The sequence below is a fragment of the Thalia democratica genome, chromosome 3, assembly GCF_965202585.1.
Source record: "Thalia democratica chromosome 3, ktThaDemo2.hap1.1, whole genome shotgun sequence".
Classification (NCBI taxonomy): domain Eukaryota; kingdom Metazoa; phylum Chordata; class Thaliacea; order Salpida; family Salpidae; genus Thalia; species Thalia democratica.
Window position 1 is genome coordinate 61,231,118 of NC_139167.1, and position 16,700 is coordinate 61,247,817.

The window sequence follows — 16,700 nt, forward strand, 5'->3', positions numbered from 1 at the left end:
TCTTGAAAACACAGCAAAGTAAGAATATTGAAAATATATCTATTTATATTTCGGCTAAAACATCCGTTAGAGTAAATTCCAAAAAAAAAAAATTTTTCTAAGGGCCCTACTCAAAAACTCAAACCCCAATCAAATGGATTTTTTAAATAAAAGGCAAAGGAGCGTTCTCTAGAATAAAAGCTAGCTTTAAAGAAAAAATTGGATCTAAAGTTTGTAAACTTTTTTAAAATTGCAAAAAATGATAAGCGAGCTAAGTTAACGTGTGTATATTTGCACATAAAGAGAGTTAGTTAAAATGTCTTTATTAACTCAAAAACTTATTTAACCGTTGAAACTAATTAGAGAATAAGATCTTAATAGGGTTGCCAAGTATTCTTGAGAAATTTCTTCAAAGTTTTTATTTTTACTTCAAAATTAAGTTTCAAACTGTGTAAAATACTATAACATAATTGAAAACATACTGTTAAACTACTTTAAACGAGCTTTTGATAAAAAAAAATATCTATATGCTAGATTTTTTAAGTCAAGTTAAAATTTTACTACTTAAAATGTAAGAATTACTTAAAATTCCTGGCCTTAAAATAATTTTTGTTTAAAATTCAATGGTTTTTCTTATTTCTCAAATTCCAGGTTTTTTTAGCCTAAATGTCAAATTACAGGTTTTTTTGCAACCCTGTCTTAATTTTGTGGTAGTTTTTAGTTCAAAATCTAATTTTGTGCTATTTAATTTTGATGTGTTCAATTTTAAAATAAATTTTACATAACATTTATATTTTCTAAAAAACAACAGTTTTTAACACTTTATATATTTACTGTATAATTAATAAAAAAGATACAGTTTAATAAACAACTTATAAAAAGTCTAAAACATATTGTTCAATAAATCTAGTTTAAATGAATATGGTGTTTTTTAGATCAATAACAAATAAAATTTATTTTATTCATACCTTACATAGTTTGCGTAAATTATAAAGTTTATATAAGCTTTACAATTTCTAAATAAAATACATTAAAATAGTTTGTAGAAGTATTGAAATGATCAAAGCTGGTTTCATTATCATATGTTTATTTTTGAGTAAACTAAATTATTATGCAAAATTGAAATACAATGCTCTAAGTAAACCAAAAATAATTCTAATTAAAACTAAACTCGTTACTATACTAGACAATGATAGTACCCATGTTACACTTGTATACAAGTTAAGATGCTGGTATAATTTTCTATATATATGTAGTATAAATATCTTTATTTTAATAATTATTATTCATAATATGTTTTATAATTTTATGAACTAACTTAACTATAATGTTAAGCGTTTCTCAACAAAATAAGTCATATAAATTATGTAAAAAATAACAAAATTGAAAAACAATAAAGCTGTTTACCAAAAGATTATGAAAACTGTTCAAACTTTCATGTTATGTATTTATCTTAAACTAGTTTACAGTAATTACCTTAGCACGTTCTTGCTTTTTATTATATTTTAGAACTACAATCAAATAAAAAGAAACAATATTTTTTGAAAATATGTATTCTAAATCATTTTTAAATCAAAATACTAAATAACATCTTCTATTAATAACAAGTAAAATAAAAACAGTTTTCCTTTCTTTAAGTGAAGAAATAAAAGTTTTAAAATAATAAATTTTCATTTACTTTTTATTGTTTTAGGGCCTAACATTAAATAAATACCTAAAATTTAGGCTATCAGATAAAGTCTAACACAATTGAACAAAAACAGTTTGTAAAAATTATTAACTTATTTTATATACGGACCATGCCTAAATATTGCAAACAACTGTTAAAATAAAGAGCAATTAAAAATGTTATACCAAAAAAAATGAAATTTTCATCAAAAAATATCATCAAAAGTATGGTTTGAATCGTAATTATTTCTGTATCAAAAAAATAAAATACCAATTAGGTTCTAGATAAACAGTGAATACCAAATAAAATCATACTACTAAATAAAGAACTGTATACATCATTGTTTCATAATTAAATAATATATCATTTTTATCTAATTAATAAGTTTATAATTTTTTAAACTAAATCAAATATAAATATTTAAAAAACAGTTAAACAAAAAAAAACATAAAACACTATTCATACTGCCTAAATAAATAAACTAAAACATAATAAATTAGATAAAAGAAAAAGCAACATCAATATTTCAGCTCAGTCATTCTCCTTTCCATAGAATTTAAGATTATGACGTCATAATAGAATATAAATGAAGCTTCTATAAAGCCTGCTAAGCTTCGAATTAACGTCAGGTTAACCTGGTAATAAAGATAAACATAAATTTTACAGACCTGAAAATAAATATGAAACTTTAATTATGTTTTATGTTTAATGTTTCTTAGTATCTTCATCTAATGTTAATGAATTCATAAGTGTTAGCTTTATAAACAATTCACAAACATCTAAAATTAATTAAATCTTTTCAATAAGAGCACAATTGTTTTGAGCGCTCATTTTTAAGATTAATTATTCTTTAAACGTTTAAACGTATTAAAAACAGCAGTTAACCAGCAATTGTGTTTAAATTTTACTTGTTTTGTAAAAAAATACTGATATAAACAATACGTAGGTTCAACTGACTCTCAATCCTAGCAGGTGAATTTACCCTCAGCAACCGGTAACTTTTGGATCCTTGCCCGATCTTTTAGTGATGTTCAGCCTGACAATTTCCTCAGCGCACGTCGGGTGGATTCCCATCGTTGATATTAGTTGCTCGTAGGTGAGACCCATTCTGTAAATTGCATTGATAGTTAACGACTACATTATATTTGATTAAGTAATGCTTTTGGATTCATTTATTTATTTTTAGTTATATCATTGATAAAAGTTGCTCGTGTGTTAAATTCCATACTGATAAATGGGGAATAAATGAAATAAACTAATTAAGTTAATACTATTTTTGTGTTTTTTAGTTATTTTTAGTTATTGAATATGATTCCCATCGTTAATACTAGTTGGTCGTATGTTAATTCGATTCTATACAGAGGAAATATATTAGCATTAATTTTATTTCTTTACTTATATAGATACATTTTTCTCATTGATGATTTTATCCAATCATGCGTAAAGGTCAAATCTTTAAAGGAGAGAATGCATGGATGCTGATATTGAATGAAATCTAAATATTTTATAGTTGTTTTCAAAACACTTAAGATCACATACACGTTTATAAGTAAAATTTCAATAACTTATCAAAACTTATGTGATAAAAAAAAAAATTTTTCTATGCAAGATTCTGTAGACATATGCTAATTTGAGAAATATTAGTTTACCATTTTATACTAGTTCAAAACCCTTTTATATAACAATCAAACAAATAAAAAAAGCTTAAAACAAATTCCTGCTTACACTTTTTTAAAACCGTAAAAATTTAAATAACTTTCAAAGATTTACTAATGTTTAAAATAATGAAACGAAACAATCTTAAAGATATTTAAAAAACTCATACGATAAATTAAAAAAATGGGTCCTGTTCAAAATCAACCCGCGATCAAAAACACTTAGTCAAATTCGAGAACCGCTTACCGATCGAGGGTAAGGGTTAGGGGTAACAGTGATAGTGAAAATAAATAAAAAAACACAGCAAATATATAAAACAAACTAATAAAGAGTATAAAAAATAGGGTGGATTAAGAACGCGGGTGGACTTTGATAGTATACCAAAACAATTTAATTTGAAAAAATTTAAGAAACAATTATAGAAAAGAGAAGATTATTTGTTATTAAATACAACTACAGAGTTGTATTTAACAACAAAATAAAAACAATATAAATAAAAATGTTCAATCAAACGAACTTGATGGCGCACGCGAATCCCTGCATGACTTCTCCGGCGTTCGGACCGACGAAATGAAGCCCCAGTATTTTGCGCGGGAAATCACTCATGCATATCAGCTTTATGTAGCAGTTGTCGGACGATTTGTCGCATACGTTGAACTCTAGCGGGCGGTAGTAAGCGTGGAACACCTGTAATTGTATTTATTTGTGTATTTCATGTAATGATTTGTGTTCGGCCAGTTTTGCAGAAAAAGGCTTTGGTACTACTGTATATTGTTGAAAACATTTTTATCATTTTAACATGTTTATCCACAAAAATAACAATTCTTAAAATACCTGCAATTATTTTTATTAAGTTTGCATGCTGTATAAAAACACTTTTATCAGAACACTTAACAGATTCAAATTAAAACACTAGTAATAACTTTTTTTAAAAATATCTTTCTTTTTTTTTGTTTAATCACAAAAAAATAGAATTCATAATATAGCCCAGTGTGAAAAATATTTTAATATAAAACTTAGAAATTCTCTTTAAAATAACTTACTGTTTTATTTTTCTTATTGTACTTATAATTAGTGTTTTATTACATTTGATTTATTTTTATAGTTACTTGTGTCTGGAAAGTTTATTTCAAATAAAATATTTTAAGAGTTCTAAAAGCCAACAAATATTATTCTTATAGTTATCTAAAACACTTTACTATTTATTTATATAGTATCCACAAGTATTGTTTATTCATAAAAACACAACATTCCTCAACTAAATTAAGTATTAAAATAAAGTTTATTTATATAATATGTTCTAATAAACAAGCAAAGATTTGCTAAAAACTTATAATAAATATTCATTCAAAGGTTTCTACAAATTTCAATAATATCACTTCCGTATCTGCTTAAAGCAACTTTATAGCTTTATATTGTTCATAAGTAATAATGTTTCGTTAGTATAAACGACTTTTTATAAAAGTTATAAAACTTTTTATAAACAGCTTCGTTTAAAGAAATCAAAAAAGCTATAGCCCCTTTCAACAAGACTTCTCAAAAACTACCATTTAAAACGCCTAATACTTTTTTTTTTGTTTTTCTATCTTCATCATCAATTTCATAATAGGTAGTGTAATTTTAAATTCTGGCCTTGTTGTTCTCTAAATTATTTACATAACATCCAGTATCAGTTTCAAAACTATAATTAAAAACGCCTGAGACTTTTTTTTGCTTCTCATCATCAACTCCAGAATATCTAGTGTATGTTTCAAATTATGACCTCATGGCCCCTTTGCTACTCCAACCAAGGGGTAGCAAAGGGGGCATGAGGTCATTATTTAACAAATGAGGCCATTATTAAACTAACCTTTGGCAACCAAGGGGCCCACGTTGGGTAACCTTGGTTTAAAACAATTCTTCAAAACAAACAAACTTCAATATTATCACTTCCATCAATTTATCAAACGTTTTATAAGTTTATAATAAAAACGAATTTATTCTTGAGTTTCTACTCATTTAATGAGACCCTCTTTAAGAATAAAACTCTTGTTTAAATAGAATAAGTTTACAATATTTATAATAAATATTCAAAACACAAACAAACCTCAATATTATCTAGTCCATATTTTTCCAGTGCGTCCTCCTCACTGTAACCGACGCACGAATACTCGAGAGGCGTGAACACTGTGGTGGGCACCAGCTTGTGGTCCATCGTTGCCGGTTGCCCTGACAACTGGCGCGCCACTGTCCTGCCCGACATCGCTGCGACCGGCGTCAGTTCCAACCTGTCCTGTGCAAATGACGCGATATTTTTTTTCTCTTTCAAAAGTAAAACATTAATTAGGACATCCTAGGGATCAGTTCTAATTTGTCCTGTGTGAAAGAGTTGACGAAAAAAAGTTGTTAAAAAGTAGAAACTGTTATTATGTAGGCCAAAAGGGCAGACTTAATCTGTCCTGGATTTAGTTCAACAATAAAAATGTGACAACTAATTTGAATTTGTCTGATAAGCTTATAATAGTAAGGCACATTAAACAGTATTGGTTAGCATTAAGTGCAAATTTTTTACTCAAAAACAGTGTATAAGTTTCATTTTGTAAAGAATCGAATGTAGCAACGTTAATAAAACATATTTGTGTTTCCATAAAAAAAAATTAACAAACTTTAGCAACGTCTCCAATGGCGTATATGTTATCAACATTCGTCTGTTCGTTCTCGTTCACGGGGATTTTTCCATCGGTGACGTCATAATCGACTCCCGCCTTCTCCAAACCCAACAATTCCGTGTCAGCTCTTCGCCCTGTTTGAGTACAAAGTAGTAAAAGCATATTTTCAGCAATATTTTATAATAAATAGTTAAATTTGTGCTACAAAAAAAAAAAAATTATTTATAAGATACATTACTGAGTAAATTAATTACAGATATGTTTTGAAATAACCTTAAGCTAAAAACTACTCATACTTTTTCAATTATAAAAATTTATATTTTTAGAGAATTTATGGCTATACAATTTCATTGGTGCTTATTTAATTTAACAGAAGTAGCAATTAAATCTAAATGATAGTAACACGTTCTCAGCACAAAATTAACTTAAATGATAGATATGTATAGTTAAACATTTATAGAATATATTTAAATTCGTTACATCATAAGCAAACATACTAATACACAAAATCTAACCAGCAAGCAACACAAATATGAATCAAAACTTAAAAATATTAGAAAAAAACAACAACAGTAATTAAACAGTAGCAAAAAGAACAAATACTATTAACAAGTATGAATTTAAACTTATATTTGTTTGAAAAATATAATAACTAACCAGTAGCAAGTAGTACAGTGTCGTACAACTGTTCACTTATATCATCACCAGTTTTATATTTGACAAGTATTTTACCATCCTTCTTATCAAAACTCAGTGGTGTAGTGTTTCTCATTATACTAGTTCCATTACACGACATCTCATCCACTAACATCTCCGCTACTTGCTGTGTAATATTTGCTTAGTTTTGAGTATAGTGCTTTTTGTAAAATAATATAAAAAAAGTTTTTTTTAATTTTTAGGAGTATGATACTACAGGGAATATGAAAACAACTACAGAATATAAAAGCACAAAAAGTTTGTAAAAGTAGATGCAATGAAAACATCAAAAGCTCTCAACGTAAACTTGATTTAACTGTTACTATAATAAATTTATTACACATAACATAAAATACACATTTCGGGCTTGATTCTTTATAATGCATCGAGTCTCCTCAGATCAATGCTTATTGGGATGTAACTAGTATTTAATTTATTCAATAAAAAATAAGTAAAAAAAACGTAATATTATTTGAGTTGAGCGTGATAATTTACTGAACTTAATTTAAAACAATGTTATAAAACATTTATTTGGCAGAATAGTTATTCAGTAATGATTAACAAAACTTGGTGAATATTCAATAAAAATTTGATATTAAGTTTCCAAAACCAGAATCAAAAAAAGAAAACTTAATAAAATCTGTTTGTATCTATGACTGTATCAAACAAATGTACATGTTGTAGAAACCACAAACCTGATCAGAACTAAACCACACAACGTATTTGTGAAAGTTAAATATTGTTGTTTTTAAATAACTAAAATACCCTAACTAGAATGTTATATACAGGGTTGCCAAATGTTTTTGACAAGTTTTTGCCAAATTTTCAAAAATTATTTCAGGTTTTAAAATTACACGTTTTAAGGTCCATTTTTAGTTTTAAATTAAGCATAAGGTAAAAAACTGTGCTAAATAGTAAATAGTATAAAAGCATTGAAAAGATATCTTTAAGCTTCTTTAAATAAGTTTTTAAACAGTTTTTTTTTTTTTGACAAAAAAATCTTTACAATATATTTTTTGTGTCAAATCAAAATTTTGCTACTTGACATGTAAAAGTAGTTCAACATTCCAGGTTTTTAGTGATTTTTGTTCAAAATCCAGGTTTTTTTCAGAATTTCTCAAATTTCAGGCTTTTACAGTTTTTTTAGCCTAAATTGTCAAATTCCATGATTCCAGGTTTTTTGGTTCCTGTATATATGTGTTAATCGGAACCAAACTGATCGAATTCCTTGGAAGTACAAATGAAATCACAAAGGTTTTACTAAATTAGTGAAACATATAACAAATACAACAGTACTTTTTGAATAAATAAAACACCTTGATTAGTATAAAAATCTATAAGGTTAATTAGTACAAACCTGATCGAATCCCCTCAGCGGTACAGATCTAATCATGACGTCACAATCCAAATTCAATCCGGTCAAAAATCCCGCGCATTCAAGCCCGACATCTGGTGTTCATAAAACAAAAATTTATTAACATATTACTGCTTGTTTGTTGAAAAACTGTTTTTTCAGCTTTATGCACAATTGGGAAATAAGAAATTAAGTTTAAATAACCAAGTGTAAAAATATTCATTTGAATAGGAAGGAATGTTTGTAAAAAAGTGGTATTTATATTGAAAAATAAAATTAATGCATTTGAAACATAATTTTTTTTTTGTACATCATATATGTATATAATTTTTTTTTTGTTTGTAGAAAAATAATGATTATGAGACTTTTATTTCAAGAGAAATCCTAACATTTAAGTTTTAATCAAATTTAAGTTCATCCGATAAAAATAAATGCATTTTAAGAAAAAGATTTATAAAAGATATTTAAACTTTCTTTGAATACTTAGTTTAAAAGAAAAGATTCTAAAAATAGTACAAAAAATAAAATGAGCTCAAAATGAGGAAATAACTTAAAAAAAAACTAACAGCTTCCCCCAATGACCAACCTACAAAGTTAAATTAACAGATTAAAAGTTATTTAGATATCAAAAACATATCTATTATTATTAATTATTACTAATAAACCTCCAAAACTAATATATGTTAGAATGTTTAAATCAAAATCTGATTAATTTAAAGTTATAGTAATTTTCATAATTGTTTATGCATGGGCTTAAAATGTTTATAAAAAGTTACATTCATTTTATTCAAACGACTTATTGATATTTCTTAAAAAAAAATTTAATAAGGGTAAACTGTTTAAACTTTTATTTTATTAAGAACACAAAATAAAATATTTTAAGTATTTATATTTAACAAACTGACGTTTTACCAGGTGAATCGGTTTTCCAAAACAAATCATCGCTTGTAATACACAATTCCTTAGCACCTTGTATCTTTACATAAAAAACAAGTTTTTTTATTGAGTTTATCTTAAAATGTGCGTTTAATTTAACCCAGTTATTTACTTATTTGTGAAACCTGCAAAGTATGTAATGCTTCTAAAATTTTTAAATAACTTTAGTCATTCTTGCATTAAGGCAAATTGTATTTTTACAAATATTTTCAAAAATTTTCCTATTTGAAAAAAACAAAAAAAAATAGTACCAAAATAACTTTTAAATCATTCACAATTTAGATGTAAAATCAAAAACAAATCTAATAAATTAAAATGTTAAAAGTGTTAATTACACTATTTGGAAACTATTAAATAATTTCATGTTAACTACTGTGACAAGACATTGAACTAATAAATGTCAGTGCATAGAGAAATAAACTTAACAATTAAAAAAATCCATTAAACTCTTAATTTAAAGCTTTTAAAGATATAAGTTGTAATGAAGAAAATCTTGTAACAAATAAATAAAAACAAAACAAATTATTACTCTGATTTTCTATTTTAACACTAACAGTAATAATATTTTTTTACTTAAATTACCAAAATATTTTGTTGAGAAATTTTTAAGGATAGAACAATTAAAACTAACTGATAATTTTAACTTACATTAGGCAGGGATGGCCTTCCACCAACAGAAATAACAAAATTTTTGCTTTTTATCAAAGTTTCTTTTCCCCTTTTATTAACCGACTTAACTGTATTTGCATCAATAAAGCTTCCTCTGCCGTTGAAGTATTCAACTTCTCTTGTAAAAAATTATGTTGTTAAAAATTTGCCAGCTTTGTTTCTTTATATCTACTCATACCCATATAACTTTGTTAAAAAGTTGCTAAAATATTCTTGAACTTATTGAATTAGGTTTGGGCAAGAAAATGCAAGTTTTTTTCATTATAATAATGTTTTACAAGCCACATAAGTTTGAGCTGTAAATCATAATAAGCAGATGTCAATAAAACAAACGTTTATCTAATACGCACACGCAATGATTATGAAGCTAATAGCAAAATTAAAAATATATGTTAGGAAAATCAGAATTGTCCGTGTTCAAACTTAAATATTTTCGGTAAATGATTACTCACCCCTCTAAAAAATTTTTATTTGAAAAATAACTATAGTCAGCTTCTCTTAGTTCTAAGAATTTATTTTGGTTTTATTTCAATTTAAAAATTATGTCGGAAAATTATTTTTTATGGTTTTTTTAAATTGTTTATTTTCAATTTGAGTCACCTCAAAAAACTTCAAATATTTGTATGTAACTAATAAATTACAGATAAAAATATCTTAGTATTACTTATCTAAAAGATTACTTGATGTATAATCAAATTTATTATACATTTCATAAAAGACTTTAATTTATTAAAATTAAACATTTATATGAAAATTGAATTTTACTGAAATACTATTAAACCCAATTTAACTACAAATAAACTTAGTTTACAAAGACCTAATTTAAAATCAAAAAAAAAAAATAGTAACAACTTCGTAGAATAACCAATTAACTTAGTATAAACAATAAACATCACAACTTATTGCTTTTAAAAGATATTTAGGTTTTACCAAAAGAAAATTTTCTAAGAAACTAATTTAAACTATGGTCCATAAAAAAAACAATACAAAAAAATAATTTAATATAAAAAACTAGTAAATACTTTTCATTCAGCTGAACGCGATGTCCCCAGTTTAAAGACCTCACATAGTTTTGAACTCCGGATGCTAAAGTTTCCCTATAAAAATGAGTTTAGTTACAAAAAAATACTTTAGCTGTTTTCTTCAAACCATGAGAAGTTGCAACTTGATCTTAGAACAACACAAGTTCAAAACTAAAAAAAAATAAGTCATAAAGAAAAAAAATGTCACAAAGAAGAAAATTTGTTAAAAATTAGTTGCAAAACTGATCACAATAATATATTTATTTTTGAAACCATGAGTGACAGATATTTAAAGTGTTTGCTGATAGATTAATTTACAGATTCTCAATTGTTTACTTGAAAATAGAAAAGCGCTTTAATTTTAAATAAATATTATATCAGTGATACTTCTACCTAAAGTAAAATTATTAAACCAATTAAGATACATTAGTTGTTGACAGAATCATTTTTTTATTTAAGCACAAAAACTATTAAAATATAAAAATTACACTGTTTACATTTACTTTACACAAGGACACAAACTAATATTGGTTTGAAAGATGGAAAAACTATTTTATTTACAAAAAAGATTATCTTTAGTTTCATACTGTATTATATCTTATATAAATGAGGTATTTATAACTAATTAAAACTTAATTTTTAATAAAACTTAGTAAATCACTAAAAAAAACTTATAATGTTAAAACTAATTTATTAGGTTGGTTAGTTTTTTACAGACCTATTATTGAAACTTAAAGTTTTTTAAGATAAAGCAACTATAAATCACTGTTGTGTTCTTATTTAAAGTTTTAAAGTACAATTTTAATGTTTCATACTCTTTAGCTGAAAAAAAAACATTCACAAACAAATAAGTTTTGTTAACTTTAAAGAATGAGTGGTTAGTGAAAATTTAAATTACAACAACTTATACTTTTTATGATTTTGAAGACGCCTTTTCTCAAAAAAACACAACAAAAAGAGTCAAAGTAATAAAGCATACTATAGTAAAGTACTAAAAAAATATTGACATTTTACAGTAATTAAAAGACAATCACAATTTGAAAAGTAAGATTTTAGTAGTTTATATCCCCTGATTTAAAAACATAGAGCAAAGAACGAAAAAAATAAAATATTTACTACAAACTAAATACTCAACTATCATGAGAAGAAGTTGATGCTGCATTCCATTCAAATTAGGAAACAAATAAAAGTCAATACAAAGACAACAATTTATACTTATTAATAAACTCACCAATCATGAGTAGGTTTAGTTGATAACTTCCACCCATATTTTTCACTTTCTTTTATCGAATGCCCCAGTATGGCTGCCTGATGCATCAGTTTCTTTGGTATGCACCCGACATTCACGCACGTTCCACCCAGTCCCCATTGTGTACCTTAAAATAGAAAAAATTAAATATTTTTTGTTTTAGTTTAATTTCAAACTTGTTTAAACGCACAATTTTTCACTGGAAGTGGTTTGTAAACAAAAATAGCATTTAATAACACCCAACCCCCATTTTGTATCACGAAATTAATAAACATAATAAAAATAAGTAGTTCTTGTAAATGTTTTAAAAGCTTTGTCAAAAATTGCAGCCATCTGTAGAAATTTCTAGCTGGGATATTTAAAATGATTTGGATAAGTTATAAAAATTTTTATGTAAAATAATATATATCTTGACTATACAATGAAAATAGATTTTAGTGTCAGTAGGTTTGCTTTATATATTTTGAAAGCTATTGTTTCATACAAAATATTCTATTTATAAATTCAAGAAGTATACAGCATATTTAACATAAAAAGCTTACAAAGAAATTATTTTCTTTTGATAATTTGGATTTACATATTGTTAAAATCATAGTATATATATTACAAAATTCCCTGTGGTAAATAAAAAAGTTATGCCACTACTTGTGACAACTTTATAAGAATAAAATTACAAAAGATCAAATTGTATAAGATTAAATTCATTATAGTACTTGTAGTGAAAACTTACTGAGTATAGTTGAAAAAGATTGATAGCATTAAATGATAAAAATTACTAAAAAATATAACAAATACAAATAGTAAACCCTGTGGAAATTAAATGAAGTAATGCTACTAACAACAACATGTGTTATCCAGAAAAAGATACATATTCAAAACAGATAAGTTTTACAAAATACTTACAAACTATTTATCAAACCTTGGGGAGAAGGAGTAACAAGATCCAACACTGCAACCTTCATACCGAGATCAGCAGCCTCCTTAGCACAAGCGAGCCCCCCTGACCCTCCTCCTATCACTACCAAGTCCTTTTCTATGACTGTGTATATTTATACATTAATTAAATTTTCTTTTTATTTATCACTACAAAACTCTATTCAATGTACTTTGGTGAGTAGTTTGAGTTTTTTAATTAAAGCTAATTTGAGATATGTTACAACAAAGTCCATTTTAATTTACTTTAGTATGAAATATTTATAACTAAAGTTATTTTGTTAGTGTTTACTTGGGAATTCTTACTAAAATAATAATAATTAAGTCTTTCAAATTACTATCAAGTTTTTTCAATGTACTTGACTGCAAAACTACAGTTAAATTGTTGTTTATTTAGGATTGGTTTTTGACATAGGTTTAAATTAAAAAAAGAGTATAACAAACTACTTTTAAATACTACTTTTTAATATATTTTGCTATGTACATTGAATTAATTTGTAATTGTTTACTTCAAAGTTTGTAATTGCAATGTACTTAAATTAAACTTAAGCTTAAATAAATTACCACCAAGTCTTTTAAGTTTAAGTTAAATAACTAATTTAATATTGTTTACATTGTTTACTTAGAGTTTGCTTGTAAAATTAATTAAAAAAAAATTAAGTTCACAATAAGTAACTATTATTTTGTTTTAAATGCAGTTGTCTGCTATATTCTTGAGGTACCTACAATTTTGAATTAAAATCTATAATTGCTTAAATAAAACATTTAACAGTTAATATTATGCTAATTTTATGACATTATTATTTTTATAAATATATTATGTACATAACTAACCTGATTGTTATATAAAATATTACATACAAGAGATTCTAATAGATTGCCTATTGTACACATGATTTATTAAAATTTTTTACAGTAAAATATATTAAATACTATAAACTTAAATGACAAAGTGCTGAATTTTTATTTTTAGAAGAGTATTCACTTTTTAACATTATAAAACTACAAAAGTGACTACTTACCTTTTGTTGCATAATATCTGTTTTTTAATATCTGATTTTGAAATTTAATTTTCAAGCAGAAGTTAAGAATCGGTTTTGCTTTTATCATTTTGATTAGTAAGTAAGTTATAAGTTAAATATCATTTTATGAAACCTGAAACAAAAATGAATAAAACACAAGATTCTAAAATAGAACAAAAATTTTCTCAAACAATTTTAGTTACTTAATCAGAGTGTTAGAGCTACTTCGGTGTAGTAATATAAGTTTACTATGTAAATGAAATAATTTTGCATACCAAGCAATGTTAGCTTAGAAATGTAATTAGTTGTAATTTTAGACTAATTAAATTGTGGACTATCAACTTTTAAAAGAGTTTCCTATTTTGAAATTTAATGAAGGCTAGCTTATTTTTTGCACAATGTTGACCACAGGATTCTGATCTTGCAAGTTCAATTATGAAAGTTTTAAAAGCCAGCATTGGGATTCCTATGCCATTAGGCCACACTTAAATTTATAAACAAACAAAAATTGGTTTTAATTATACAAAAGAGCATAATGTGTGTGTAAGCTTGTTTTGTCACCTTTTTTACATGATTTGATAAAATTTAGGACTTACTTTTTTTGATATTATGATTTTACTTATTCAAAGTGAAAATAGTTTAAGAAAATTTTGAAATACACAAGAAAAAGTTAAGAGATTTACTATTAAAACAAGGTTGTCAAAGGTTTTTTGTAAGTTTCTTACAGGTTTTCTAAATTTCTTCCAGGTTTTTCAGAACAAGTATTTTTTGTACATATTTAGTATAAGATTAAATTTAAATTTAAAAAACTGTTTTTAATAGATAAAAACATTGAAAAATACTGTTAATTTTATTTGAATGTGTTTATTTTTATAAAAAATAAATTGAATTATACAATTTGTTTAATCTTTATGATAAAATTTTGTATCAATCTAATAAAAGTTTTGTTACTTTACATGTAATAATAGCTTAAAACACAATATTTTTGTTACATTTTTTAATTATTTTTGTTAGAAATTTCAGGTTTTACCAGGTTTCTTGCCCAAATTGTCAAACTCAAGGTTTTCTAGGATTTTAGATTTTTTAGCAACCCTATCTTAAGTCTCTCACACACTAATGACTCAAATTAATGTGTGGCCTAATTGAGTAGCGTCCTAATGACAGGATTTTAAACTTTATCAAATCCAGTGGTCAATACATGAACAAGATTTAAAAATTAGAAATGGAAAGAAAAGATAGATAGGCTTTTAATAAATTACATCATTTTTTCTACCATTTTAATTAATTGACACCACAAATTGTTTTTAATTATAGGAAAGAGCATAGTGTGTGTGTAAGCTTGTTTTGTCACCCTTTTTTTATGACTTCAATAAAATTTGAGGCTTACTTTTTTTGATATTGTGATTATTTTTTAAGTTTCTTATTTTGAAATAAAAAAAAAAGAAATTATACAAATTTTGTAATTATTATGATAGAATTTTGTATCAAATCAAAATTTTGTTACTTTAAATGTAATAATAGCTTAACGCTCAAGATTTTTTTTTGGTTTTTAAATTATTTTATTAAGAAATTTCAGGTATTACCAGGTTTTTGGATTTTTTGGCAACCCTATCTTAAGTCTCTCACAAACTAATGACTCAAAATGACAGTTTGGCATAATGGAGTAGGGTCCTAATGACTCTATCATTTAAAACTCTATCAGACCCAGTGGTCAACACATGTACAAGATTTTTAAGAAATTGGAAAATAAAAAAGGAAGAAAAGTAGGTCTATGATTAATTATATCATTTTTTCTACCATTTTTATAAATTGGCACCACTTCAGCATCTTTAAAAGAGTGAGGGAACAAAATGAACCCTACTTAACAAAAGTATTATATAATTTGAAATGATATAAAGAAACTAGAAACTTGGCGAAACCCAATGGTCACGATAACTTTTGTATACAAATTATACTAAACAACAACAATTAGTCTACTAAAAATTTTTGCATGATCTCTAAATTTGTATAAAATCATATTTACAGCATAAGGCAATTGATAATAAGTGGATATGATTTATCTTGTATTTTTGAAGTTGCATGAGAAATTTCATGAGCTTAGCAAAATTATTAATAACTCCCCAAGTAGACTTAACTTACTGAACTTTGTATACAGGGTTTTAGATAACGTTTTGAAATTATGCAAAGTAAAGTTAAAAATGATATATATTATTATCGAAATACTTTTAGTTATTTTCTTTACTAGTGATTTTACAATCTCTCTTTATATATATTAAAAGAAAATAAATACTAAGATTAACAAACAGTACTACTATGCGATCGCGCTATAATTTTTCTAAATGTGTATATTTATTAGTTAAAATAAAACTGTAGTTTTCACTTTTAGTCTCAAATTAAGTGGAACAAATTTTTTGAAGATAATAAGTTTTAGAAACACAGTTTTAAAAAATATAAGTTTTTAAACAATAAAAAAATCTTAATACAGTTTTGTGAACTTTAGAAGTTAAAATATTCTGCTTTAAAGTAATATTTTATTTAGTTTGACATTATTAAAAGTTTAAAACTTAGGTTCAGTTTAGTTAGAAGTTTATTTTTCAGGTATATATTTTTTACAGATTATTATTAGCTAAGCTATCTAATGATTACTTTTACTAAAATACTGACTTTAATCAGATTTACTGCAATATAAGTAAATTGTGCTAAACTTCATATTAACATCCCTGAATCCTGATTGTGATCCAGGTATGTTTTAATTATTTGATATACATTATAATTGTTTGTTTATACTTTATTTTAGAAAAAATTGAATATTTAGATAAGTGCTTGCAGCACACTGTTAAGATAATATTACTTAACACAACTAGTTT

General features: G+C 25.1%; 1 protein-coding gene across 1 annotated transcript; it reads right to left on the minus strand.

The window, feature by feature from the left end:
* Nucleotides 1–1,688: 1,688 nt before the first annotated feature.
* LOC145831377 (thioredoxin reductase 2, mitochondrial-like) lies at nucleotides 1,689–13,968 on the minus strand. Its single transcript, XM_082938620.1, has 14 exons — nucleotides 13,834–13,968; nucleotides 12,798–12,917; nucleotides 11,861–12,005; nucleotides 10,630–10,704; nucleotides 9,587–9,725; nucleotides 8,908–8,978; nucleotides 8,569–8,588; nucleotides 8,006–8,097; nucleotides 6,610–6,775; nucleotides 5,950–6,086; nucleotides 5,391–5,576; nucleotides 3,822–3,991; nucleotides 2,606–2,756; nucleotides 1,689–2,283 (listed from the first exon to the last, which is right to left on the minus strand). Exons 1-13 carry the CDS (start codon nucleotides 13,919–13,921, stop codon nucleotides 2,633–2,635), a joined length of 1,533 nt encoding a protein of 510 aa, XP_082794746.1. The 5' UTR covers nucleotides 13,922–13,968; the 3' UTR covers nucleotides 1,689–2,283; nucleotides 2,606–2,632.
* Between the last annotated feature and the right edge of the window lie 2,732 nt (nucleotides 13,969–16,700).